Source organism: Heptranchias perlo, chromosome 5 (assembly GCF_035084215.1).
Source record: "Heptranchias perlo isolate sHepPer1 chromosome 5, sHepPer1.hap1, whole genome shotgun sequence".
In the NCBI taxonomy this organism is placed as follows: Eukaryota; Metazoa; Chordata; class Chondrichthyes; order Hexanchiformes; family Hexanchidae; genus Heptranchias; species Heptranchias perlo.
The window spans coordinates 69885316-69912108 of NC_090329.1; the positions used below are offsets into that span (position 1 = coordinate 69885316).

A 26793-nucleotide genomic window follows, 5' to 3' on the forward strand; every position below is an offset into this window, starting at 1 on the left:
GTTTTTAGAATGTGAACCAAACTGGATTTGACTGCAAAATACATTTATTTTTCTGTAAAATTATGTGCTAAGTGGGGTAGATTTATTCTATGAGTTTATGTCTCACACAATCGCAGCCCGCTTATAAGACCTCGATGTGTTTGGCGCACAGGAAATCTCCCCCTCCTCCCATGTTGTTGCTGAGTGATGCCAGTTAATAAGTGCCAGAGCTTCTGACTTTCAGTAATATCCAGAAAAACCGAGCTTTATTGCTGTTTTATGAAGAAACGGCCCTTCAACTTGGCGGCGGCGTTTTTACACTACTCAACAACAACCAACCATTAGGTCTAAAGCGATAAAAGCTTTGAAGTGTGGAACAGCTGGAGATCAGACTGCACTCCGCATTCTCAGAGATGGAAATAAAATCTGCTGTAAACGTAATCGCCTTGCATCACCAGTTATATTTAGAAACCTGTATGTTGGGGCAGTAGGTCTGTAGTAGTTTTGTGAGGTGTTATTTAGGGGTGGGGGGAGAGTCATTTTGAGCCTAACAACAACAACTTGCATTTGTATAGCGCCTTTAACGTAGTAAAAACGCGCTGAACATCAAAGAAGGTTTTAAACAAATTGTTTTAAAATAAGTTAAAAGAAGCTGCATTTTTACATCGTGTGGTTTACACACCTAAATCTTGGCAATGTATTGTGCCTGCTTTGATTTTGTCTGCACGGCGGACCAAATGAAACTGAACCCCTGACCCGTGGCAGGGTGGGGAGGCGAGGCTCCACAGACCCATGGCTGATTTTAGATAAAGTGGCTCTCCACTTCTCTACTGGACAAAGCGGTGAAAACAAACTATGTTCCCTGCTCGCGGACTGCCCGAGATGTGGAATGTGGTTGGACACGGTGCAGGGGCTTTTTCTGGAGGCTATGCTAGCAGAGTGCAGGGCTGGGAGAACGTGTCAAAGTCCCGAGAGGAAGGCAGAGGCAGGGAGAGGAGCCGGAGTCCTCTCAGAAACATGTCAACTTCAGCAGGCTCTGAGGATCCGAAACCAGGTGGGAGCGTGCCAGTGAGCGCCTGCAGAACCCAGCCTGATCAATATGAGCTCCAGTATCAGCACTTTAGGCTTAAGAGGAAATTCGAGGAAGTCAAGAAACGCTACCGACAAGACAAAGAAGCCTGGGCGAAAGAAAAGGAGATGTTACTGAGGGAAGTCGCCGAGATCCAAGTAAATACGGTGCATCGGGGTTCACTCACTGGTCGCGACATCTGTTAAGAGAAAGTGAGGGTTAACGCTGTTTGGGGAACACTTCATTCGTTGTCTTCATTACGGTTCCTAACATTACAACATTCGTAGGGTAGATCGTGTTAAAATAAAGTCCATGTTGTAGTTGTTCAGTAAAGAGGATAAAGGGACAAATATCGTTTCCAGTTTGTTCATGTTGAGTTCTCAAGTTACAGTAAAATAAATTCATTTTCCCCCTTTGAAAGAGGCAGTTTGGTACATTCTACCCTTTTAAATGTAGCAAATATGGTACTTTATGTGAAGTTCATAATCAGAAGTTGATGCCAAAGTTAAATAATCAACTTTTCTCTCATTCATTTGGTGCACATTCCCTTTCTAACTATTTTTAGCTGTTCTATATTCTTGCATCCTTTAATTCACTAAAAAATCCTATCCAAAAAGTCATGGTATTTAAAATTGCTGCAATGTGTTGATAGAATAGAATCATAGAAGTTTACAACATGGAAACAGGCCCTTCGGCCCAACATGTCCATGTCGCCCAGTTTATACCACTAAGCTAGTCCCAATTGCCTGCACTTGGCCCATATCCCTCTATACCCATCTTACCCATGTAACTGTCCAAATGCTTTTTAAAAGACAAAATTGTACCCGCCTCTACTACTGCCTCTGGCAGCTCGTTCCAGACACTCACCACCCTTTGAGTGAAAAAATTGCCCCTCTGGACCCTTTTGTATCTCTCCCCTCTCACCTTAAATCTATGCCCCCTCGTTATAGACTCCCCTACCTTTGGGAAAAGATTTTGACTATCTACCTTATCTATGCCCCTCATTATTTTATAGACTTCTATAAGATCACCCCTAAACCTCCTACTCTCCAGGGAAAAAAGTCTCAGTCTATCCAACCTCTCCCTATAAGTCAAACCATCAAGTCCCGGTAGCATCCTAGTAAATCTTTTCTGCACTCTTTCTAGTTTAATAATATCCTTTCTATAATAGGGTGACCAGAACTGTACACAGTATTCCAAGCCAAACCCTAACTTCTAAAATAAAATGTAATGAAATAATTAAATTTAAACATCAAATAAATACTAAGTGGACATGTTATATTTTTTGTTGGAAAGGTGCCTTTTGAGTAGTCTGTTCAGAAAGTATTTTGTCGTAAGTAACCGAGGGTAATAATATTTTTCCATGGTCTATTTACAATGCAATGTGAGTAGCAGCAGTAATTATATTTCCATGGTCTGTTCAAAGTACTATGTGAATATGAATAGTAAGATAAAAGGAACTAGCATTTATATAGCGCCTAACACCACGTCTCAAAATGTTTCACAGCCAATGAAGTAATTTTGAAGTGTAGGTTGTAATGTAGGGAAACTCAGCAGCCAATTTGCACACAGAAATGTCCCACAAACAGCAACTAAATAAATGACCAGTTAATCTGTTTTAGTGATATTGATTGAGAGACAAATGTTTGGCCAGGACACCAGGAGAACTCCTCTGCTCTTCTTTGAATAATGCTATGGGATCTTTTATGTCCATGTGAGGGAAGACAGGGCCTCAGTTTACTGTCGTATCCGAAAGATGAGTACTCCACTGAAACGTCACCTTAGATTATGCGTGCAAGTCATGGAGTAGGGTTGACACCTAGTAATTACATTTCCATTGTCTGTAGCCTATTACACTGTGTGCCAATAGTAACTATATTTGCATAGTCTGTAGCTTACTACTGTGTGAAAGCGCCAATAATAACTATATTTCCACAGTCTACAGCCTATATTGGGTGAGAATGCCAATAATAAATACATTTCCATAGTCTACAGGCTACTGTATAAATGTCAGTGTTAACTATATTTTCATAGTCCATAACCTAAACTGTGTGAGAGTGCCAGTAATAACTACATTTCCATACTTCACAATATCATGTGAAAGCATGAATAGCGGCTGTATTTCCATGGCCTGCTCACTAGACCGTGTGAATTTGAACTGTGTGAATGTTTACGAACAGAAATCCCATTGTTTCGATGAACAATTTGACAATTAGGTAGTTTGTGGAAATAACTGGATCGACTATATGTTAGTTCCTTGCCAAATCAAATTATCTCAGCAAAAGGAGACCTTTATTCCAGTTTTATTCTCATCTCTTCTGAGACACTGACTCATACAGGGGTACAGTTCCATGGGTTCCAGCAGCACTCTGGTATGTCATCGAAGTAGCAGGGTTTTTTAGTGTATTGGTTAGGCCTGAATCAGGAAAATTCTCTGCTGTCCTAATATTGCCATGAGATCTTAATGCCCATCAGAACAGGCAGACAGAACCTTGGTTTAACGTCTCGTCCAGCTAAGACAATACAGTATTTTCTCAGTTTTACACTGCAGTGCCGGTCTGCGTTACGAACTTAAACTCTGTAATGGAACTCAAATGCACAACCTTTTGACGTAGAGGTGAGAGTTCTACTAACTGAGGCAAGCTGGCACATAATGAAACTTATATTTAAAAAATATATAACATATATATGTCTAAGCAGTTGTAATTTTTATCCTAGGCTGGTGAAAACAGAAGAATTTTGCTTGATCTTAGGTCCATTTTGGAAGGTGTTCAGGTTGAAATTAAAAAGGAGGAAGATCAAAGGGCAGAACTGCAGCGTCAGTATTCCAGTGACAAGTATGCCTGGGAATTGGAGAGAACAGAACTGAAATGTCGTATTGGACAGGTAAATTTGTACATGGAAAAATTGCTGCATAATTGTAAAATGCATAGAATAACCAGGCACCAGTGAGATACTGGATAATATTCAGCAGTTGATGTTGGACAAACCTTTATCTTCTTGCACCCCACCACTCTACAATTGGATAGCATATTTATACTGCACATTAAAATATTACAACATTAAATAAATGATTTATTGAAAATATGAAATGCTGCTGACATGTGAGACATATCACAATTGAAATGAGTGATGTTCAGCCTCCAACTGGAACTGTAGATACACCAATCTGGGACCAATTCTTGGAGGCTTACTCAGCAGAAACTAACCACCCCCTTAACACAGCAACCCACCCATTAATCATGAAGCATAACAATCATAACCAACATGACCACTGAAGCAGGGCCCCTCAACTACCCCAGCTCCCCAGACCTAACTAATCCATATAAACCAAGACCAAACAAGTTGCATCAACCCCCTGACCTACGTTGCTCCCAACACAAGCACAGTCATGCTAAGAAACCTAGATGTACAAATACAACCTCCATCTCAAGAGCCATACAATCAAAATGTACAATATCTTCATAGATATACTTTTTTTGCGAATTCAATAAAAAATGCTGCAGACACTTTTAATCCCAATGATCTGAGGATGTGCGACATCTCAACTTGGAGTTTATGAAATCAACATCAAGAAATAGACCAGATGTGTAGTATAAACTTTACATTTACAGTTCTCTTTGGACACCAGATTTGAATTGTATTTGCAATGAACATCCTGCCTTGTGTTCCAAACATACTTTCACCACATAACCGGTTTGTGTAAATAATAGAGGTAAAAAAGGAGTGTAAAAAAGTTAGAATTCCATGATTTACTGCAGTATGCACAGCATGCTAACATTCATTAGTTTGTTTTAGGAAGAAGCAATCAGCATTTAAATAGGCACATAAATTGATTTATGCCTTGAATATTAAATGAATACTTAGCCTTAAGTTTTGTATAGTACATAACTTCCATCAATTTTAAGGAAGCATATTAAAGAAGATTTCCTCTGGGTGCTATGCATAATGAAATTGTAAAATCATTCTTTATAAATGGATTTACAGTTTCATTACACATAGTATAGTGAGGAAATCTTACCCCTTTAAAAAAAAATTAACTTCATAATGGGTGCAGATTGAGTAGACACTGTCCAAGAGTAAACTTGCAATGTGTGGTTATTCAACTGAAGTGGAAATTGCAAATGTCAGTGGTGCAGGGACAGCACTACTAACATTTGCAGTAAGCAATTATTGGGTTTAATGAGGTCTAACCCTAAAGAAAAAAGCTTAATATAGTGCTAAATTCAGTGTCAGCCAGCTAGCTACATTTATGCACATTCATTCAATGATGGTAAGACAATACACTCACAAAGTTTTGCTTATTCAAAATTAAGTCCTCCAAATAAGGTGAAGTACTTGCAAATCAAGCAAACTTGATTCAGGGAAACAAGGTCTATCGAGTGTACTGATCTTGAGCTCAAACTTCCCAGGTCGAATCCAAATTCCTGTTATAATTCGCCACCTTTTTATACCTTTCTGAGCTGCAAGTTCCTTATCAAAATATCCATATATGGTAAACTGCACAGTCTTCTAACCACAGAGTAGTGACTGATGGGTGATCTATATTACTTCTATTGACAAGGGTGAGGATGATCTCACATTCCACCAAGCTGTTTTTCTCCATTTTCTCAGCCCTCTTATCTTGTTCATCCCAAGATTGCCCAACCAGCCTTTAATTAAGTAACAATGGGCTAGTGACTAATGGTACCATGTATAGTCCGCTATCGGAGTCTCAAGCAAGATAAGCAGAGGCCCCTCTACTATTTCAGTAGAGAAAGAAAAATGGGATTCTCTGCTGTTCTTTAAACTACATATTAACTCTTTTCTACCCATGTCTCCTTTAAATTACCTCGCGTTTGAAAGTCCGCCCCAGCAATCCTTGACACTTGATTTTATTGGCACGCTGTGGGCTCAACATCTAGCACATTGACTAGCTGCAAAATGGAACATGGGCCTTCTATGCCCCTTTTCTAATATTAAGGCAACACTTCCTCTGCTTCAAACAGGAATTCTCAATACCCTTCCCAGGCCTAAGCAGAAATTTGTGCAGGGCCAAAATTAAATGGAGGTCAGGCGGAACTGATTTCAGCCTAATTATGCAGTCCAATACTTCTTGTCTGCACTCAAACAGCTGCAGGCGAGACATACCAGACACTAAAATCAGTCCCCTGACTGTATCACTGCAGAATGGCCATTTTCATGTAATTTAAATGTGTATTCAGCAAAAAAATTCTGAAATAAATTGTTTTTGTAGACTATTTACGGCAAGCTATCGAAAAAGGTGAATTGTGTTAGTTCTTATTTTATGTAGATTTGGATTTTTTTTTGTCTCTGGTCATATTGTACTTTATTCATCTTCTATAAATTGACCCCAAAATTACACTGCATGAATATTAGTGTATTAATCCTTGAAACATTTGCATGAAATTTCTATTTCCATGAACGCATTTCCTTCCATGTAAATAAATAGACTACTATCTCCATTAAAACAACAAAGACATTTTATACAAATGCATTAAGCATCTGTATGCTAATATTTGACCAGCATAATTTTAAAGCCAATGGGGGAAAAATTCGATAAGGGCCCGTTTTGGGCGGTGGTAGCACAATGCGCTACCACCCCACGCCCGACAGACTCTACGCAGGCAGCACGTGAACTTCGTGTTGCCTGCTACTTACCATGAAATCTCCGTGCAGCCAGCGCAACCCGTGATCCTGAGAGGCTGCATGGAGAATGAGGACGTTGGAAATGGAGTGTGCACAGCGCACGACATCATCAGCCTGCACTTCTTAAATGTGCAGGCACATTTCAAATGGCAGGTACACAGCTTACTTGCAGGAGGGAAAGATGGCCACAAGAATAGTTGGACTGGCACAAGAGAGGGCTCCATGCTTCTTCGATGATGCTCTGGAGACCCTGGTGGAAGGCGTGGACGAAAGGAGGACCAACATGTACCCGCAGGGTGGCCGGAGACCCTCCAGACTGCAGCTCCGCAGGCATTGGCAGGCTGTGGCGCAGGAAATAAATGCCAGGAGCATTGCACCACCACGTGGGCGCAGTGTTGGAAGAAGTTCAATGTTTTGACACAAGTGGTCAAGGTGAGTGAATGCAAGTGTTAAATGGCACATCCTACCAACTGCACCACTGCTCCACACATGACACCTCTTGTCACCCACACACCAACAAACACTGCCCATCCAAACGCAATGCTGCACCTCAACCGTACATAGTACCACACTTGCAGGCCACACAACCACCACTCACAAGTCACACAAACTGGCAGCTATTCTGCCATGACAGGCACATCACCCACACACCGTGCAGGACACTCACTGACACACTGTCCTCTGTCTTGCAGGAGAAGGTGGTGCATAACACCCGGCAGCAGGAGAGACCTGAGGGTGGATGGGCACATTTGTACATCCTCACCCCCCTAGAGGAGACAGTGCTCAGGATTATTGGGTGGGCCGTCGCTGCAGCCGTCACAACATGCCACGCTGGAGGTCCCAGTGAAGGGGGTCTCTACATATCTAATGTTCCTTCTCCTTTTCCACATCTCCCTCCTCCCATAATCTTTTCTGACTCACGTGCTGCACGTGCTGTCAGCACACACCTCTTGCTTCTCTCCCCATTCCACAACTCAATCTGTTTCCCTTTCTCATTGCAGATACCCAAGAACACGTGGCAGCACCATCTGAGGAGGAGAAGGAGGACACTGAAGCCACACCGTCACTCAATCTGACACTTGCTGCCACCAGCTCAGAGACTGACACTGCGCGTCATTTAGAGGTTAGGTTAGAGGAGGGATCTGCACGTGGTAAGACACCGAGCACAAGTGCGCAAGAGCCGGGGCGGGGGGAACTGATACCACAGGTGTCAGCTCGCCGGAGGGCGAGGTCACTCACTAGTTCTGCTGCAGAGGAGTCAGATGAGGACTTCGATGGGCCAGACTACAGGAGACGGCTGATGGGCGTACACCAACAAATGCTTGGGGCACTGGAAAGCCTGCCAGAAAGCCTGCGCACAATGAGAAGGGGCATAGAGGAGCCCAGCTCCAAATTGGCACAGGGCCTTGCGCAGAGATTGGAGCCCATCCTTTCCAACATAGGACGGGTGGTCACCTCCATCAACACACCTGTGGAACCCACCATGATGCAGCGTCTGATGACTGATGTCACAGATTCCATTGCAGCACAAACATCTGCCAACCAAGGTCTGACTGCTGCCTTGGAAGCTCAGACTGCTGCTATCGTGGATCTGGGGACCACTGTGGAACGGGGCTTCCAGGGCGTCCAGCACTCCAGCAATCTGTTCTCCAGCTGATCACCAGGATTGCTGAGGCACCACCCCGGGAGAGTGGCAGTGGTGCCATGGCAGTCGGACCTGCTGTCCTCTCTCATGATGACAGCTTTCCTGCTCCCACCCCTGCCACTCCTCCAGTGCCTCTGTTGTTGCCTCTCGGCCAGCCAGGCCAGACTGCTGCAGCCCATGCTGAGATGGTGCAGTCTGAAGCTGGGCCCTCCCGGCCCAGAGCTGCTCGAGGTTGTCCCCAAAGGCCATCTGCACGTTCCTCCATTGAAGGCCAGCAGCCTTCCACCACCCATGCTCCAGCCACTGGGGAAGCACCTCGTAGGAGCATTAGCATAGGTAAAGGCACATGAACAAAAGGCACTAAGGGAATGCACAAGAGTGAATAGTTCTGTTATGTTTGCATAATTTCATTTATTCATTGATAAATGAGACTTTGATTTTGCACTTGGTGGTGGTTTTTATTTATGCAGTGAGCTGAGAGGGACACCAATGTGTAATCAGATGGAGGGCGTTTTGATTGTCTTGTGCGAGCGGAAAGGTGGGGAGTGTAGGACTGTTGGTGAGTTGGGGGATGTAGTTCAAATGATCAAATTATTGATAGCGGGCACAGATCAGGCAAGCACTCAGAGCCCTTGCAGACAAGTCATGTGGTTCCTGTTGCACCCTTGCGTTTTCCTCCACTTCCTCTTGCGGCTCCACCCCCTCCTCCTCTTCCTCCTCCTCCTCAGCCTCAGCCTCTTCCTCCTCCTCCTCAGCCTCTTCCTCATCAGCCTCCTCCTCCTCCTCCACCTCTGGCTCAGAGTCTTCTCTAATCATTGGTGGCAAAGGCTTGTCCCTCATGATGGCGAGGTTGTGCAGCATGCAACATACCGTCACAAATCTGCCCACCCGCTCAGGGGAGTACTGCAGGGCTCCTCCAGATCGGTCCAGGCAGCGGAAGTGTTGTTTGTGGAGGCCTATGGTGTGCTCCACGATGTTGTGTGTGATAGCATGGCTCTCATTATAGGCCTGCTGTGCAGGTGTGTGTGGGTTCCTGACCGGTGTCATGAGCCACGCGTGAGGGGATAGCCCTTGTCGCCTACTAGCCAGCCTTTGACTTGCCGAGTCGGGTGAAAGATAGCTGGCACATTGGACTGCCGCATAACGAAGGCGTTGTGACTGCTCCCAGGGTAGCGGGCATCGACCTCCATGATCCGGCGCGTGTGGTCGCACACCAGCTGCATGTTGATGGAGTGGAAGCCCTTTCGGTTGATGAAGACGGCTGAGTTGATGCGCGGGGCACGCAGGGCAATATGTGTGCAGTCAATGGCACCCTGTACCATGGGGAAGCCAGCAATGCGGGCGAACCCCCGTGCTCGCTTGTTTTGCTTGTCACTGTTGAGAGGAAAGGTGATGAACCTGTTCCTCATGTGGTACAGTGGGTCTGTGACCTCCCTTTTGCAACAGTGCAATGCACACTGCGAGATGTTGCACATGTCGCCAGCAGAGGCCCATAATGCTCCTGAGCCGTAGAAATTCAGCACTGCGGTGACCTTCACAGCCACAGGCAATGATGTCCTTGCCCTGCTCTGAGGCTTCAGTTGTGGCCGCACCAGTTGACAGATCTCGGTGACGGCTTCCTTGGTGAACCTCAGACATCGGATGCAATCCTCCTCGGTCATGTTGAGGTAAGAGAATTGGTCCCAGAAGGCCCTCATTGGTTAGGGCCACCTGCTCAGTGCCCTGTGCCTCCTCATCTTCCGACTCCTCGCAGCTTGACCTGTTATGCGTGGCCTCTCTGCAAGATCCCAGTCATGCTCAATGCCCAGCGGGAGCCCTAGCGGACCGCCCATGGTTGGCAGGAATGTTGTTCAACCACAGTTGTAACTTTCCGACCTGTAAAGCAGTACCTGCCAAACCACTCTCAAACGTAGTGTAGGAACTCTCAATAAGAATAGGGAGCTTCAAAAAACACTTCCTACTCCTCCAGCAGCCAGAAGCAATAATCCAGCAACTAACCTGCAACACCTGCATGGCCCCTTAAATAGCGCTGGTGGGGGGTCCTTCAGGCACTATAAGACACATTTAGATGGTCGGGGATAAGACTGTACGTTGAGTTGAGCATTAAGGTCCAAAATGGTGTGTATCACTTTAAATCAGCATTGCACATTGATTGCACGCATTTTCTCCCTACTTTACATGTTTCCAGCGTTCGGTATTTGTGCATGCGCTAACTCCTATACAAAGATGGTGTCTGGCACACGTCACGCAGGAAATGTGCGTGCGCATCCAAGATGCCATCTTGGATATCGAAGAGGCCGTGTAGCGCTGAGACAACGGGCGCGACACCGCCCGATTTAGCGCACGAGGTCTCTAAAGCTTTTTAATAACTACTTTTGTAACATTCTTTGAATTCCTTTCATTTTGCTGTTAAATCCATTTTCCATAGCCTTTCAGCAGACATGTCGAACCAGGTAAAACTAGGAAGAGTCTGCCACCAGGCTATGGAAAATGGATGTAACAGCATCGATTCTGGCAGCCAGCTCATGGACACCAGACCTTCAGAATCTAAATAAAGAAAAACATCAACATAAAAGCAGATAACTTGTATAATTAAAAAGGAAACAAATAGTTTAATTATTTACATATATATGAGATGTAGCTGTCAACATTTTAATTGTATTGGAAATATGGACCATTTTATGATTTGGTTTTAAATATTCTGCACTTTACATATAATACATGGCACGTGTTGGAAACGTCAACACACAATTTATAAAATTATAGATTCATAAGTATGAAATATTCACAAATATCTTCGTTATTTGTGTCCAAATAACTGAAAGCTGGAAGTAAAGGCAAATAAACAGTACGTGGAAGAAACAGCTCAAGAAACAAGAGAAACATTTGGAAAAGAAAGGGAGGAACAGAAGCGATTGTTGGCGAACACTCACTCAGCAGCCATGGACCTGAGGAAACAGCTGGAGAACAGTGAGAGAAACTGGGGCAGGGAGAAGATGGAGTTACTTGAACGATTTGACAATGAAAGAAAGGAATGGGAAAGGCAACTGAAGGACATGCAGAGGAAGATAGAGCAGGTGCTATATTTAGCATATCTAAAAAGCATGCAGAAACACTTTCTATAATACTTTTTGGAAAGACGTTAAAATGTTCCTGCAAATGGCATGTTACGGAGAGGGTGTTTTATGCTGCTTCTATATTAATCCACTTATATACAAACCTGAAGAGGTCACATTAGTTAATATCACAGATTGGTTTATCTTAAATTCTAAGTACTTTGATGTAATGAGGGAAAAACTGATAAAAGAATCCATTACTTCACATCATAATTTTATGTTGCCTGATATATGTTTTGCATAAGCAAGTTATTCTGTCTCAGTTTTTTAGGACTTTGTCAATTTTGTCTATTGTATATATGTATATTAGCTTCCCGCTGCATATCAGAAAAGTTAAATTGAGGAGTAAATTGAGGAGTAAATGTACACGGAGAGAAAAGTAGAAAACTTCCATCTCCACACTAGTGACGTCTCTCACCATGGTAAGCACGAAATTCAGTTAGACATTTTTAGAGTAAAGCTCCAAAACAAACTAAAAGAACAGTGGTAGTCTGGTGGTACAGCATGCCGGTGCTGTCCCACTTTGTGTAAAAGAAAGAACTTAAGAACATAAGAAATAGGAAAAGGAGTAGGCCATATGGCCCCTCAAGCTTGCTCCGCCATTCCGTAAGGTCATGGCTGACCTTCTACCTCAACTTCATTTTCCTGCCCTATCCCCATATCCCTTGATTCCCTTAGTGTCCAAAAATCTATCGATCACAGTCTTGAATATACTCAATAACTGAGTATCCACAGCCCTCTGGGGTAGAGAATTCCAAAGATTCACAACCCCTCTGAGTGAAGAACTTTTCCCTCATCTCGGTCCTAAATGACCGACCCCTTATCTTGAGACTATGACCTCTAGTTCTAGGCTCTCCAGCCAGGGGAAACAGCTTCTCAGCATTTACCCTGTCGAGCCCTCTAAGAATTTTATACGTTTCAGTGAGATCACCTCTCATTCTTCTAAAGTCCAGAGAATATAGGCCCATTTTACTCAATCTCTCCTCATAGGATAACCCTCTCATCCCAGGAATCAATCTAGTGAACCTTCATTGCACCCCCTCTAAGGCAAGTATATCCTTCCTTAAGTAAGGAGACTAAAACTGTACACAGTACTCCAGGTGTGGTCTCACCAGAGCCCTATATAATTGCAGCAAGACGCCCTTACTCTTATACTCCAACCCCCTTGCAATAAAGGCTAACATACCATTTGCCTTCCTAATTGCTCGTTGTACTTGCATGTTAACTTTTTGTGATTTGTGTACAAGGAGACCCAAGTCCCTCTGACTACCAACGTTTCTTAGTCTCTCACCTTTTAAAAAATATTCTGTTTTTCTGTTCTTCCTAACAAAGTGAATAACCATAGCTTTGTATCATCAGCAAACTTGGATACAATTCACTTGGTCGCCTCATCTAAGTCATTGATATATATTGTATACAGTTGATGGCCTTGCGGCACCCCAGTAGTTACAACCTGCCAACCCGAAAATGACCCGTTTATTCCTACTCTCTGTTTTCTGTCCATTAACCAATCCTCAATCCATGCTAATATATTACCCCAATCCCATGAGTCCTAATCTTGTGTAACAATCTCTTGTGTGGCACCTTATCGAATGCCTTTTGAAATTCCAAATATTCTACATGTACTGGTTCCCCCTTATCTACCCTGCTAGTTACACCCTCAAAAAATTCTAATAGATTTGTCAAACATGTTTTCCCTTTCATAAAAGCATGTTGACTCTGCCTAATCATATTATGATTTTCTAAGTGCCCTGTTACTTTGTCCTTAATAATAGATATAGCACCTCTTATGACCTCAGGATGTCCCAAAGCACTTCAAAGTCAATGAAATAGTCTTAAAATGTAGTCACTGTTGTAATGTAGGGAAAATGTGTAGGGCATTGGTTCTTCCCCTGTAATTCCTTGAGCGTATCTAACTCATCTGAGGCATGGGTTTTATTTCTGAGAGGATGAATATCGGAGGGTAATTCAGTCTCTGCTGGCATTATGCACATCCATGCTGGCAGTTAAGAAATGCACAGATTGAGAACAGGTTACCTGCCTGTTCTGTGTTCTGTTATTCAGGGAATGGCACATTGAGAGCAGAAGTGTAATTGAAAATGAGGGAAGTTAAATGATTAGAGAAATGCCTCTGTCCGTTAAAAAAAAAACCTCTGTGTCTCAACTCCTTTAAGTAGCTTAATCTTCTTGAAAATACTGAATCCCATGGGGGCGACTTAACCTCAATCTGACATACCACCTGGTTCTAGGGAAGTAAGCTGAGGAAATTGGGGTGGAGACCTGTTACCCAGGGTCTCCATCCTATTAGTGCTCGACTGGACGAGAGGTTGGCATTCAGGTCCATCAACAGAATGCTGACCTGTGTTAATGACATGAGGTCTCCCACGTCTTTTTCTGTGGTCTGCTGGCTCAACATCCAATATAGCTGGGAATCTGAGATTGGCAAGAGCATTTAAGGAATGCAAAGAAACTTACTTTTGCACTTTTAAGGCCATTTCTGGGCCATTATAGATCATTTTTTCCTCATGACAAATAAGGTCTTGTGTGTTTTGTGCCAATTTTTAAAAATGTATTTGTTTACAGCAACTCCATCAGAGCCATTAATGGGTTTCCTAATGGGAACAATCCAATGTGGTGTTGGGAGAAAGGGGATGATCCTTGAAGGGGTGGCAGATTGGTTGTGATGCACCAAAAGTGCTCTGTACTCAACCAGCAATACCGACACACCTGCATCTGTATAGAGGTAACAAAGCTTCACTTTGACAGACAATTAGAGAAGCAGGCTGATTTTTAGCACACATATATGAGAAGGCCTGACTAATTATTATGCTACATGGCTCTTCAGAAGCATCCCAAGTATAGCTTGTCATGTTTTACATGGCCTTGGATGAAATAAGGCATGCCAATGAAGCCTGATTACCCACACCCACCAAGATGTGACCAATCATATTTGCAGGTATTGTCACACCCATTGTCAGTGGCTGCTGGGAAGTATCTTCACAGAGTATGGGTCAGAAGAGAAGAAGCTGTGCCATCGGCTGTAAAAATAAACCTGCTGTGAACAGGCACCATAGACCTGGCACAGCAAGTGTTAGAACCAGTCAACTGCAGCTTCAATTTGCACATTGGCCTTCCTTTGCTTTCATTTTTGTCACTTTTTAATCCCCTGCCCCTTCAGTCTTGGCAAAGGCTGCTAATAGGTTGAGATGCCTTTTGAGATTTTCTATAAGCTTTCAGAATTATGGCCGGCGCGGACACGATGGGCCGAAGGGCCTCTATCCGTGCTGTATAACTCTATGACTCTATGACTCTAATTGTTGTCGCACCATTGTTACACTCCCCTTTAATTATCTCTATCCTTTAAATGTTCTCTCCTACCACTAATATACTCCCTAGTCTTGATGCAGTCTGCACCTGAATCCATGAATAAAGGTGCAAATGAGCTGATCCAAGAAATTTGAGTGATATCAATACATTATTACTCAGATGGAGTTGACATCAGTTATTAACCTTTTTAACATTACTTTCAGCAGAAGGGAAAAATCATCCTCTATATTAGTAGCAAAAGGGTTAATACTTGAATAAGTTGATTAATGTCTTCAGTGCGATAAGATGAAGATGATGAGGGGAGGAAGTTGCAGGATTATCAAGACACAAAGGATCTATGGGTTTAGTAACAGGTGAAAGAGGCAAACACATAACTACAGCTAATTGGTAGCAGCCACAGGGTCATTTTGTTTAAAATCTATAAATGAGGTGATGTTATGAAATACTAATTCTAATCTAGTGTGTAATTCAGTTCTTTTTGGATCAATCAAACCTCATGTTGTCTTCATTTTACTGTAATTTCCACTTCCCTTCATCTTGTAGCACCAAAGGCATTGATCAACTTATTCAAGTATGAATATTTTCTCTACAAATATGGGAGTTACTATTTTTCAAAAGACTTAGTTACTCAAAAGAGCTGGGATATAAACATTTTTATAATGGACAGGTGTATTTACTCCATTCTTTTAATTCACCTCATTATCAGTAAAATTCTCTGGCTACCTTAGCATCCAATCTGTCATCCCTGATTGACAGTACAGGTAGGTAATTTGTTCTCAACCTGTGTACTTTCTGAACTGCTAGCATGGATGTGCAAAAGACCAACAGAGATTGAATTAGCCTTCATTTTCCTTCTTAGAAATAAAAGGGATTTGATTATTGTTAATATATATAAGCTTACTATTTGTGTTTCTGGAAAAAAAATCACTTTGCACATTGATTACAAAAAACAAAATCATTGAACATGGCACCACCAGCCACTACTTAAAGGATATAAAAAACTGCATGGGCATTCACTGCTTCTAATTTTGTCGTCGATCCACTCTGGACTCAACCTCAGGTTCTGGAGGTGAAAGAATAGTGTGACAACCCATTGCATCACCTAATCCCTAATGGCTAATTAACTGACCTTGACCAGAGTGCCTAGGTGCCTGTGATCATTTCAGTTGAAATTGAGAACTATTCAATAATAAATATTTGTCATCTACTTGTTGAAACAATAAATGTTGTATCAACATAATTTTTTTTTGTTTAAATCTGCACAGATTTACTGGGAGGTAAATTCAAGACAAGAGTATAAATTGAATGGACAAGGAAATGGGCAGAGACAAAGAAAAGCCACAAGAGATGATTGGGTACTGCTTAATTTACATTCCTCCAGTCTTGAATGCAATGAATCACATCATGAAAAAGACCAGAATCGTATGAACAGTGCAAGGGCCCGTGATGCAGGGATGGAAGATGTTATGTTGGGTGATACAGATCAAGGCATAGGAAAGTTTTCAACAAAGAATACAAGTGACCCATTATTTATTGACGAGTTATCACTTGAGAGTTTAGAGGAAGGTGGTAGCAGTCAAAATTTGGGAAATACAGAGAATGATAAAAAGAAATACTCCAGTACTCTGAATGCAGTAAGTAGTCCATTTCTGTAAATTACAGTGTGTCAAGTAACATATTGTTGACATTTGGGCACCTACATCTTACAACCTTTCTTATCATTTCCACAGGCTTTACAAGAAATAGCAAAAGTAAGTGAAGAATTATGCAGTTACCAAGAGGAAGTCCGGAAAAAAGTGAGCCACAGAAGGTATCAATATATCAGAAATATTTTAAGTTGCAATTTCTATTTATTCATAGTGTGCAGATTAAAATAAAGGAGGAAAAACATGAAAAAAGAATATATCATGGGCAGAACTGGGCTGAATCTTCTCTGAGGGACTTTCTGCACAGGTGCATTGTGCTGAGAGGATGGGCTGGCAAATGGTGTTCATCCTACATGAAGTGGACTCGGGCAAAGCCTGGATTTTGAAAATAGTCACTTTAGATGGACCACTAAATCAATGCACCATAATGGACTGGCATTAGCTTTGGCTGGGGGGAAGGTACCTCTCATTTTCTTCCAACTATAAGGCCGATTTTAACTTGGGTCGAGAGTCATGCAGACAGGGGCCAAGGCAGACAGCAAACTGTCTGGACCTCCACAGCGTGAGGCCCGGGAGTGTTTATTTCCCAGGCCCCATCTGCATAATGTCCCATCAGTCACCTGCTCGAACCCAATGGGAAGCAGCAGCTGGCCAACAGGCGGGAGTGGGATGTCAGACGGCAAGAGACCACCGTCGGGGACCCGAAGGAACAGTTCCCAGCACTTAGATAAGTGATTGGGAGGGGCCTGCAGTTGGGGGAGGAGGACGGAAGCCCGGGTCAGGGGAGGCCTAAGCTTTCATTGTGGGGCCTGGAAAAGCATTTCTACTCCTCCTGACTCCAGAAGGAAACTAAAAAATAAATAAAACCACTTACCTTTTTGGGCCTCATCTGGCTCAGGCTCTTCTCCCCACCAGATTGAACTAGCAGGGAAGCCACAATGGCTTCCACCGCAAGCCTCCGGTTAAAATAGCAGTCAGGCTCCAATCGATGTTATCTGCATATTTAAAGAAGTACCTGCTGGCTTCCGGCAGGTGTCCCTCTTTCCTGCTCCTACCTAACAGCACTGAGGGAGATCCTTCACCACACGGACTGCAGCGGTTCAAGAAGGCGGCTCATCACCACCTTCACAAGAGCAATTGGGATGGACAAAAAATGCTGGCCTTGCCAGCGACACCCACAGCCCATGAATGAATAAAAAAAAGAGCAGGTTAAGATTGCAACCCACAGGAAGGCAGTGGGACCAATGCAAGTAAGTTCCACAGGCCATTTTAACTGCCCACCCACCTGGTTTCTGATGGGTGAGCAGAGTTAAAATCGGCCCTTATATATCTGGGTGTGCTTATATATAAAGTAATTTTTCTCTTAGGCAAGATGCTGTGCTTATTACACGGCGCTCAACTCGCACTGTCTGGCTTGGGGATCTCTAAAATATGACTATGACTTCTCCCCACAGTTTTTATTCCCTGATTTCTGTCACTAGTAGAAAAATGGTGCCATCTGCTCCAAGTAGACTTCTCTATTGATACCATTAGTCCCAATACAGAAGTCGGTGAATTAGATGGCATTTATTCTCATTCTGCCAAGATGAGGTATTTGGAGTATTGCTATGAAGCTCTCTAACAGCCCAAGTGGTAAACCTCCCAGTGAGAAACAGTCAAGTTTTGATAACAGCTGAAGCTGCAATTTGAACTCTTCAAACTCCCACTGTGATTACACTGCTATAAAATCAGGATTACCAAACTGAATCATTCAGACAAAAAATGTTAGTAATCATATTACAGTTATCAATCATGCAGTTATTAAAAAAACTTTATTTTATGTTTTTTTGAACCAGAGCAAAACCAATTTCATATCTGCAAGAATATAAAGAGAAAAAAAATGAAAATACATTTTTAAGAAATGAAACTTCCTCAGATGAGAATAGCTGCATGTCAAATGATATATTTAAAGCATTAAGTCCTACACTTTCAGAATACCAAAAATGTTCTGAAGAGCTACATAATGATAAAAACTGGAATCACTCCAATAGAGATGGACATGGAATTTCTCCTGGGCTTCCAGGAGGAGATGGCGTAAATAATGTATCTCCCTCAAGGAAAAAAGCTCCACCAGTTCCACCAAGGACATCATCTTGGTACCTTGTAAGCTCACTCTCAGTATTTCCACAGGATCATGAAGATGCTCTGAAGGGAGATAACAGTAAGTACAAAACACAAAGTCGTATTGCAGGAAAAAGTTGCAATAGTCCTTATGTTGTGAAAAAATGTGAAGCAATGCTGCAGGAAAATGAACATAAATCTTTTATAAATGGAAGACAAATTGAGACTGTAGCACCACAAATTAAATGTGACATGGGTCCTAAATGCAATAAAAACAATAACCACAGCAGATGGTCATATGATGTAAGTAAACTTGGCTTAGGAACTGAAAACAAATATTTCGGTTCAGCAGTAAAAACAGTTTCTTCAGATAAAAACATAATGTTAACAATGCAGGAGCAGAGCCTGGGTCCAAACTCCATCAGTGGACTTAGACAAACAAAACCTCTGTCTCCAAAATCTAATCTGTCAGAGTGTAACTTTTCAAGCACTTCAAAGGCAACAGGAGTTTGCAATACCAGTGGAGTGTTTGTGCAGTCAACATTAGATGTACCTTCAACACAAACTGGTAGCTTCAGAAAAACTGCTTTAAACACTAAAAGCTGTGATCCTGTTGTATATGGAAAATCAGTGGAATTGGCACAGAATGAGACAACAACTTGCCCAGAATCTAGCTTCTCACTTCACTCTGCAGGGAATGACCATGTCACCAAACCATTTTCTTCAAAGCATACTGGTTCAGCTTTTAGACCTTATATGTCACCTTCCATCACCAACACAAAAATAGCAGGACAGGACAAGTATAGCAACGGATTTCCTGTTTGGATGGCTGATAATGACAAAAGGCACATGCTTGACAAGGTTGACTTGATTCCAAATAATCTTTCCAGCCCAACACAGTCACCGTATGCAAGGTCCAATTTTGGTATTGTCCAAACGATGTTGAGGAACAATGAAAGATCATCAAGTCCTTCCTTTCAAGTGAAAAAAAAGGTTGTCAATTTTGCTGATGGCAGAACAAAGCAACAGACATCTCTTTCTGGATCTTTGCATGAAAATCCAAATAAGATTGCCCACCTTTTTCAAGTACTTTGCCTAGATCAAGAAACACAAGAGATAAGGAGGAAATCAGGACCATCCCAGGGGGTCTCAGGGCAGCAAACCTCATTAACTGTGGTAAGCAAAACTTTTGCTGTGTAAATTAAATGATTTGACAACAATGTAAAACAAACAAGTGTTACAACTGTAAGCCTGTATTGTAATTGCTGTTAATGTTGCCATTCTGATTTTAAATCTGTTTTTCTCTCTGGCCATCATGGAAGGCAGATATCTGTTCCCAAGCCTCTAATGATGGCCTTTTAAAGTGACCTCTGCAATTTGCATGAGTACGGCCTAGGATGATTAACCTTCTGATTTTTAATTTCACCTGCGGGAAGTGACTAGCCTCTACTGATAATTTCCCTCAATATCGTGGCCAATATTAACATACAATCATAAGCACGTAAGAAGTTTTAGGAACTGGAAAAAGCCACTCGACCCAACAACCCCCTTTTCATTAATGTTGATGTTACCTACCCAACTTCTCACTATATGCATGAGCTCCTTCGCTCTCCAGAAATACATCCAGTTACCCTTTGAATCTGTTTATACTATTTGTTTCAATTGCCTTCCCTTACACAAGTCTACTACACTGTGCATAAAAAGTTCTGCCAGAATTCTACTGTTATTCCTAATTTTTAAATTGTCTCCCTACATTTGAGGACTTTGTTACAGTGAAAAATATGTCTGTCAGTCCCCTTTATAATCTTGAAAATGTCAATTAGGACATCTCGAAGTTTTATCTTTTCCAAACTTCCCTAACTTAGATTCCTGAAATCCGGAATCACCTTATTGCAAAATCAGGCAGAAACTGCTCACAACTTTCTGACCATTTTAATGGCTGCAATTAGCATTTTAATTAGCTGATCGTATGCAATTTTACAACAAGCGCCTCTGCCTCACCAAAGTGCTGAAGAGGAAATCTGTCCCAGCCTCTTGATTTGTACTCCATACTATACAACCCAATATGTTATTTGCTGTTTTTAATGGAGCTAAATACTATGTTGACAGTTTAATAAAATCACCATAAATAGCCCCATTTTCTGCTCAGCAACTGTATGATTATTCCATTTTAACGCATATTCCCTCTATTGTTTCCTTTCTCCCACACTAATCAGCCAGCTACTGGTCCAGATACCTAAAATATAAATCTTTCTGAATCTGGTTGCACTGCTCTTCATTATATGCACCGTCTCCCATTTTGGTATCATCTGCAAACTTGGAAACTTTGCTTACAATACCCTTGTCTAAGTTGTAACTGCAGCATATATGTAATGTTCTAAAAAAATGTATGAATTAACTTAATTCTGTTTCATTCTCAATTCAATTGATATGCATTTGCTATAAGTGTTGTATGGAGTTAGTGATAATTAACAATTCTATGTCTGTTTCACCTCCCAAGCATCTTGGGGTGTTTTCTATATTAAGGCGCTATATTAATGTAAGTTGATTATTTTTAAGAAATGGATTCAATTTCTACTCTTGATATCTCATTGTTAAAATACTATTTTATAGGCTAAGGACTTTCTAACAATTATAATGGTGGAAAGAGCCCATTCGTTGTATTCATTGGTACAATAAGTAAACTACAACACAGTCATTTATCTTATCAGGATACACTAGGAATATAACAGCAGCCAACCAAGGATTGAACTAGTAAACTTTCACAACAGACCTATCAGCTAGCAGTAATTTCAGATTTAATGACAACCTTTTCAACATTCGCCACTAAGCATGCCTGTACGACAGGTTCATCCCAGTGTCAAGGGTGCTCAAAGATATAGAGGCTAGGACTGAGGCATTTCCCAGCATGGGAATTCCCTCCTCATGGCTCCATCCCCTCTGATGCCAGGGGCCATGTGTGCAGTTGATGGAGGTTCTGCCTCAACCAGATCCCAGTACAAATTGGCAGTCTTAAGTTGAGACTAACATATATGGGTACTGGATGATTTTCCATCCCCTCTGCTATGCTCCCAGCTAATTTACAGTGGGACTCGCCACTATATGAGCAGTGTTTTACTGTAGTCTTTGTTTTCTGTTTTATTTTATTATTGTTTCTGTTTTGTTTCTGGAGATTCTAAAAGTTGTAATTATAAACAAAAATGTACGTTCTGAATTGAACTTTGAAGCATGTAATCTTTTTCAGTTTAGGAAACAGATATGTCTCTGGAGTGACCAAATAATTCATGGAGTCCGAACATGTATGATGTCTGATATGGTCCCAGAAACTACACAATAAATAATTGAAAACTTTAGTGTTACCAATATTGCTTTGGAGACTCACCATGGTTTTGCAAGGTTTAAATAATATACTTCATGAGACTATAAACATGTAAAGAATTAATGCCTAATACACTCATTGTTATGTCCTTTTTAAAATAGGTCAACTTTGAAATTTTAGTGGTTAAATGTTGTCAGTTCAGTTGGTGTGCTTTATCAACAACAATACAATAACTTGTATTTCTATTGTGTGTTTAACATAAAGCCATATCCCAAGGAGCTTCATAGGAAAGGATAATGGATGCTGAGCCTGGAAGGGAGACATTAGTAGAAGTGACCGAGAGCTTGGTTGACGTTTGGGTTTTGAGGAGGCTTTCAAAGATGCTCTGTCAGGCGGGAAAGTTTAGAGGGGGCATTCCAGAAAATAAGACCGATGCAGCTGTAAGCTCTATCATCAATAGTGGGGCAAAGGGAGAGATGTAAAGAAGGCCAGAACATTTAGGAAGGATCATAGAGTTGGAGGAAATTGCAGAGGTAGGTGGGGCAAGGCCAGGGAGAGATTTAGATGATGATACAGATTTTGAATTTGAGTGTTGGGGATGGGAAACCAGTTTAGGTCAGTGAGGACGGTGTGATAGATGAGTGGGACATGAAAACGAGTTTCCATAACAGAGGGGTTGATAGGGGGTGGAAGTGGGCAATGTTGTGGAAGTGAAAGAAAATAGTCTTGTTGATGGATAGCATAATGGCTTTAAAGCTTAAAGCATAAGGGCTGAACAAAATGCCAAAATTACAAACGTTTTGGTTCAGCCTGACAGAGTGGTCAGGGAGAGGGATGGAGTCTTTGGCAAGGGAATGCACTTTGTGGTGGGAGCTGAAGATGATGGCTTTGGTCTTTCCATTGTTAAACTGGAGGAAATTTTGACTCATCCAGGATTTGATATCTGACTGCACAGAGGTGGTGAAGAGAAGTGGAGGAGACATAGAGCTGGATGTCCTTAGCATACATGTGAAAGCTGACCCTGCGACTGTGGATATTGTTGCCAAGAGACAGCATGTAGATAGGGAAAAGGAAGTGCCAGGGATATATCCTTGGGTGACCCCAGAGGTGATATTGCAGGGGACAAAAGGGAAACCATTGCTGGAGATACACTGACTGTGTTTGGACAGATAGGAATGGAACCATTTGAGGGCAATCCAAAGAATCTGGATGATGGAGGAGAGGCATTGGAAGAGGATGGCATAGATAACTGTATTGAATATTGTGGAAAGGTTGAGTGGTGGATGTTATATTGGAGATTTTTCTCCTTTTAAATTAATGGATGGAAAGTTAGATGTGTCCCATACAGGTGTGTACTCCAATTCGCCCGTTATTCTGATATCTGCTGTACCCAGGCGATCCAGTATGCCTGGACCAGACCTAGGAGAATCTCCCTGATAGTGTTCTTTTGAATGTTATATCAGATAGAACATAGTAGTTTACAGCATAGAAGGCCATTCAGTCTATTTTGTCCGTGCTGGCTTTTTGCTAGAGCAATACAAGACTTATCCCACTGCCCCACTCTCTATCCATAGCCCTTTATCTTCCTTTGCTTCAAATATTAATCTAATTTCCCCTTAAAAAATGCAATGGTCGCTCTCTCAATCTCTCCCTGTGGCAAAGCATTCCATGCTCCAACAACCCTCTGTAAAGAAGTTTCTTCTAACCACTTTCCTCACTCTCTTAATGATCCCCCTCACTGACACCTCAATCAGAGAAAATAGTCTTTCCGTATATACGCTATCAATACCCTTCATAATTTTATTAACCTCTTTGAAATCTCCTCTTAGCTGTCTCTGCTCCAGTGGAAATATTTCCAGCATCTCAAGTCAGTCGTAACTATAGTTTTCCATACCTTATGGTGAATCAATGCTGTACATTATGGCTTAAATGCCCTTTCTATAATAAGGGTGCCCAAAACTGCACACAGTATTGTAACTACGGTCTAACCAATGTTTGTATAAATTTTATCATGGTACGCAATATCAGATGTTATTTATGGTGTTATATCAGACTTTATTATATTGTATCAGATGTTTTAACATCCTATCAGATGTTGTAGAATTACAGTAAACTTTTCATTCTGCCATGTCAAACCTCTTTCTTTTAGACCTTGCCACCAGTGACAATGAGATTGAATGGGGTGAGCTTCTCACGTCCTGCGAGACCACAGAACCGCCGCTTACCATCACGATGGGCAACAAGATCACCATCTTCACCAGCTGTACTTAACCGAGCTGCACAGAAACACAGTCAAGCTTTCTTATTTGACATAAAAACTTCAATCATATAACATTTTAAAGTGCACAGTGCAGGTTAGCAAATGCTTTATCTGCATACTGACTTTCTTAAATGATGCTACATTTTAATCCTATAAAACATTACACAGCAGGTATCCTTCACCTGATCTCAACATGGCTTAAGAAGGGAAAGTTTGTTAAAATTATGATTGGTAGTCTCCAGTACTTACATTGACCGACTCAATCTACACATTTTGCGTATCTGTATCAATTAAATTATGACATTACAAATTAATTATTTTTCAATGTGTATTTATTAGTTAAATAAGTGAATGTTTATTTTACAATGTTTACTGTATAATTCTGTATTTTGTTGTAAACTTGTATATCAGCTGTATTCTATGAGGAGCAGAAAGCTCAGTTATTTGCATGCCAATGTGTTTGTATATGCATGTGTAGTTGCAGCTATGTCTGTGGGCATTTAGGTAACGCTTAACATCTATATTACCTGTTTATCATCAGGAGCAAGTTTAATTCCAAGCAGGTCTTTTTTCCATTATGACATATGGAAGTATATAACAGAGCAATGAGACAGCCTCACTATTTCATTTTAAATGTGTCTTAACATTATTATTCATTTAAGGCACTTTGAAGAACAAAATGCTGCTCTTAGTTAAGCCTGTTCCCAACTGTAAAAAAAAATGTACAATATTAAAAATAAAATTGACTGTAGTTCAGGTATTTAAGATATTATATTGTAATTTTGCAGTTTAACTTTGCATTATCCTATAATGCTCCCCATGGTTTCCTAAAATGCACTCCTAGCAGCAGTGGTTCCCTGCTGGCAGCCCCCATTAGTACAATCGGCCCTCTAGTGATGACACCAAAACTGATTTGACACTCTGTACAGCTTCTTTTGCATTTCTCCTGTAACGTGTTTCAATGCCAACCTCAAAAAAAGAAATCTGTACTACACTTGTCTGATATTTCCATTTCTCGCACACTTTATCCTTAAGGCTTTTTCAGTGTAATTACACAGCTAATTATTTTTTTTTGTGGCCTTGTTGCCTCTGAGAACTAGATTGAGACTAACCAAACTTGTTTCATTCGTGGCACCTTTAGACATGTGTGACCAAAAAAATACACTCAACACAACTAGCTGGGCAGATTCCAACCCAAGTACCAGAGTGAAAAATGTTTTCTAACTCACTATGCCATTCAGTTTTTCAATACTTTCCATCTCCCACTTTGATTAACAAAAATTTGCATAAAAGTCTCCTGTTGTACTGTGGTTACAAAACTACTGTGATGATCCTGGAATTTGTAAAAACATTTTCAATGAAAGTGTACTACCCATGTCCAAATATGTCTATGTCTATGCTTTTCCACTGCTAAAAAGTTAATATTCTCTTCCCCCATTTTCCACATTCCTGAAGGCAGCCCCTGTATATTCTGATTTCAGATTATATAACTCTTTTCCCTTTTGTAACATGACTGCCTCAGATTTAAATCAATGGATGTTACTTCTCATTCTCTTTTTCCCATTCTTTCTGTTTTTAAATTTTAAATTTACCTTTTTTCTCCCTACCCTATAGTTTCTATACCTTCTGAAAACTAACTGAAACGATCTCCTTTCTTCTTTTCCTCGCCTCCCCTTAAAAAGGTATAGTTTGATTGGCTTACAAAATGGCTTTGAAGGGCCTTTAAAAAAAAATCTAAATCAAAAGTCAGAAGAATAACGATTGACATGGTCCCACTGATCTCCGATATGTTTTTACACTTTAGAATAGGAAAAAGCTGCTGAAAAATTCTCATGCTGATCAGTTTTCCACACAGTAAAAGAGAGCAAACTCATCTCTGGTGGGCTAAGGGTTGAAGTTCAATACTGTCTATCTGCACCCAACGCTATCAGAGACAAGAGTCTGTAATGATGTAATCCTGCAGCTATCTCATTATTTATTACCAGTCAGCATCATTGGGTGTGAAGTTAGCAGAGCAGTTACCTTCCTTGGCCACATCAGGATTAGCATATCAATGGTCAGCTAATTCTAAAGCATGGGTTTTCAAGGAATCACTTACCATTGAAGTCAATGGAAAGTAAAATTGAGTGGCGTTTAAAACAGGCAACCAATCTGATCATATCAGTTCCCAGGTAGTTGGGTTAGGGTAAAACTACCCCCTCCCATAGAATTAGATATGCATCGTGTTGCCTTATATTTATTTGTACTAAATTCCTCTCTTCTCAATCATGAATAGCAAATACCAAAACAGGACTTTTGCTGCCTGGACAGATCTGGAGGAGCTCTACACAACACTCCCAATTGTGTGTCATGAATAGCTTTAGCTGCTGTGCCCTTCACAACTTCGCCATTCACAAAGAGCTGGACTTTGACATTGCTGGCAAGGAGGTCCTGGCTCCATTGGAACCAGAACTAAATGGAGGAGATCATCACTGTGACCTACACGCAAAGGATTCTTCAGTAACTGTCGCAAGGGGCATAAGAGCACATCTCATCACCAAAGTCCTCACTCTGTGTAATTCGGTCTACCTTTGACATCACTGTCTATAAGTTTGATTATAGTGTTCCTATATGTAAGATTTTGTCTGAAATACTATTTATTTAATATGAAATATTTAATTGCATCAACATTAATGTAAAACAT

General features: G+C 41.4%; 1 protein-coding gene across 3 annotated transcripts; it reads left to right on the forward strand.

The window, feature by feature from the left end:
- Positions 1–248: 248 nt before the first annotated feature.
- Positions 249–26793, forward strand: LOC137321839 (uncharacterized protein KIAA0408-like). 3 transcript variants are annotated; one of them, XM_067984570.1, is made up of 8 exons: positions 249–1206; positions 3767–3934; positions 11168–11419; positions 16051–16419; positions 16516–16595; positions 18267–19707; positions 24000–24204; positions 26386–26793. In XM_067984570.1, exons 1-7 carry the CDS (start codon positions 835–837, stop codon positions 24180–24182), a joined length of 2865 nt encoding a protein of 954 aa, XP_067840671.1. In that variant the 5' UTR covers positions 249–834; the 3' UTR covers positions 24183–24204; positions 26386–26793. The 3 variants fall into 3 exon arrangements, with proteins under 3 accessions (XP_067840671.1, XP_067840672.1, XP_067840670.1); XM_067984569.1 differs by lacking the exon at positions 26386–26793 and having other exon boundaries at positions 250–1206; positions 24000–25115; XM_067984571.1 differs by lacking the exons at positions 11168–11419; positions 26386–26793 and having other exon boundaries at positions 24000–25115.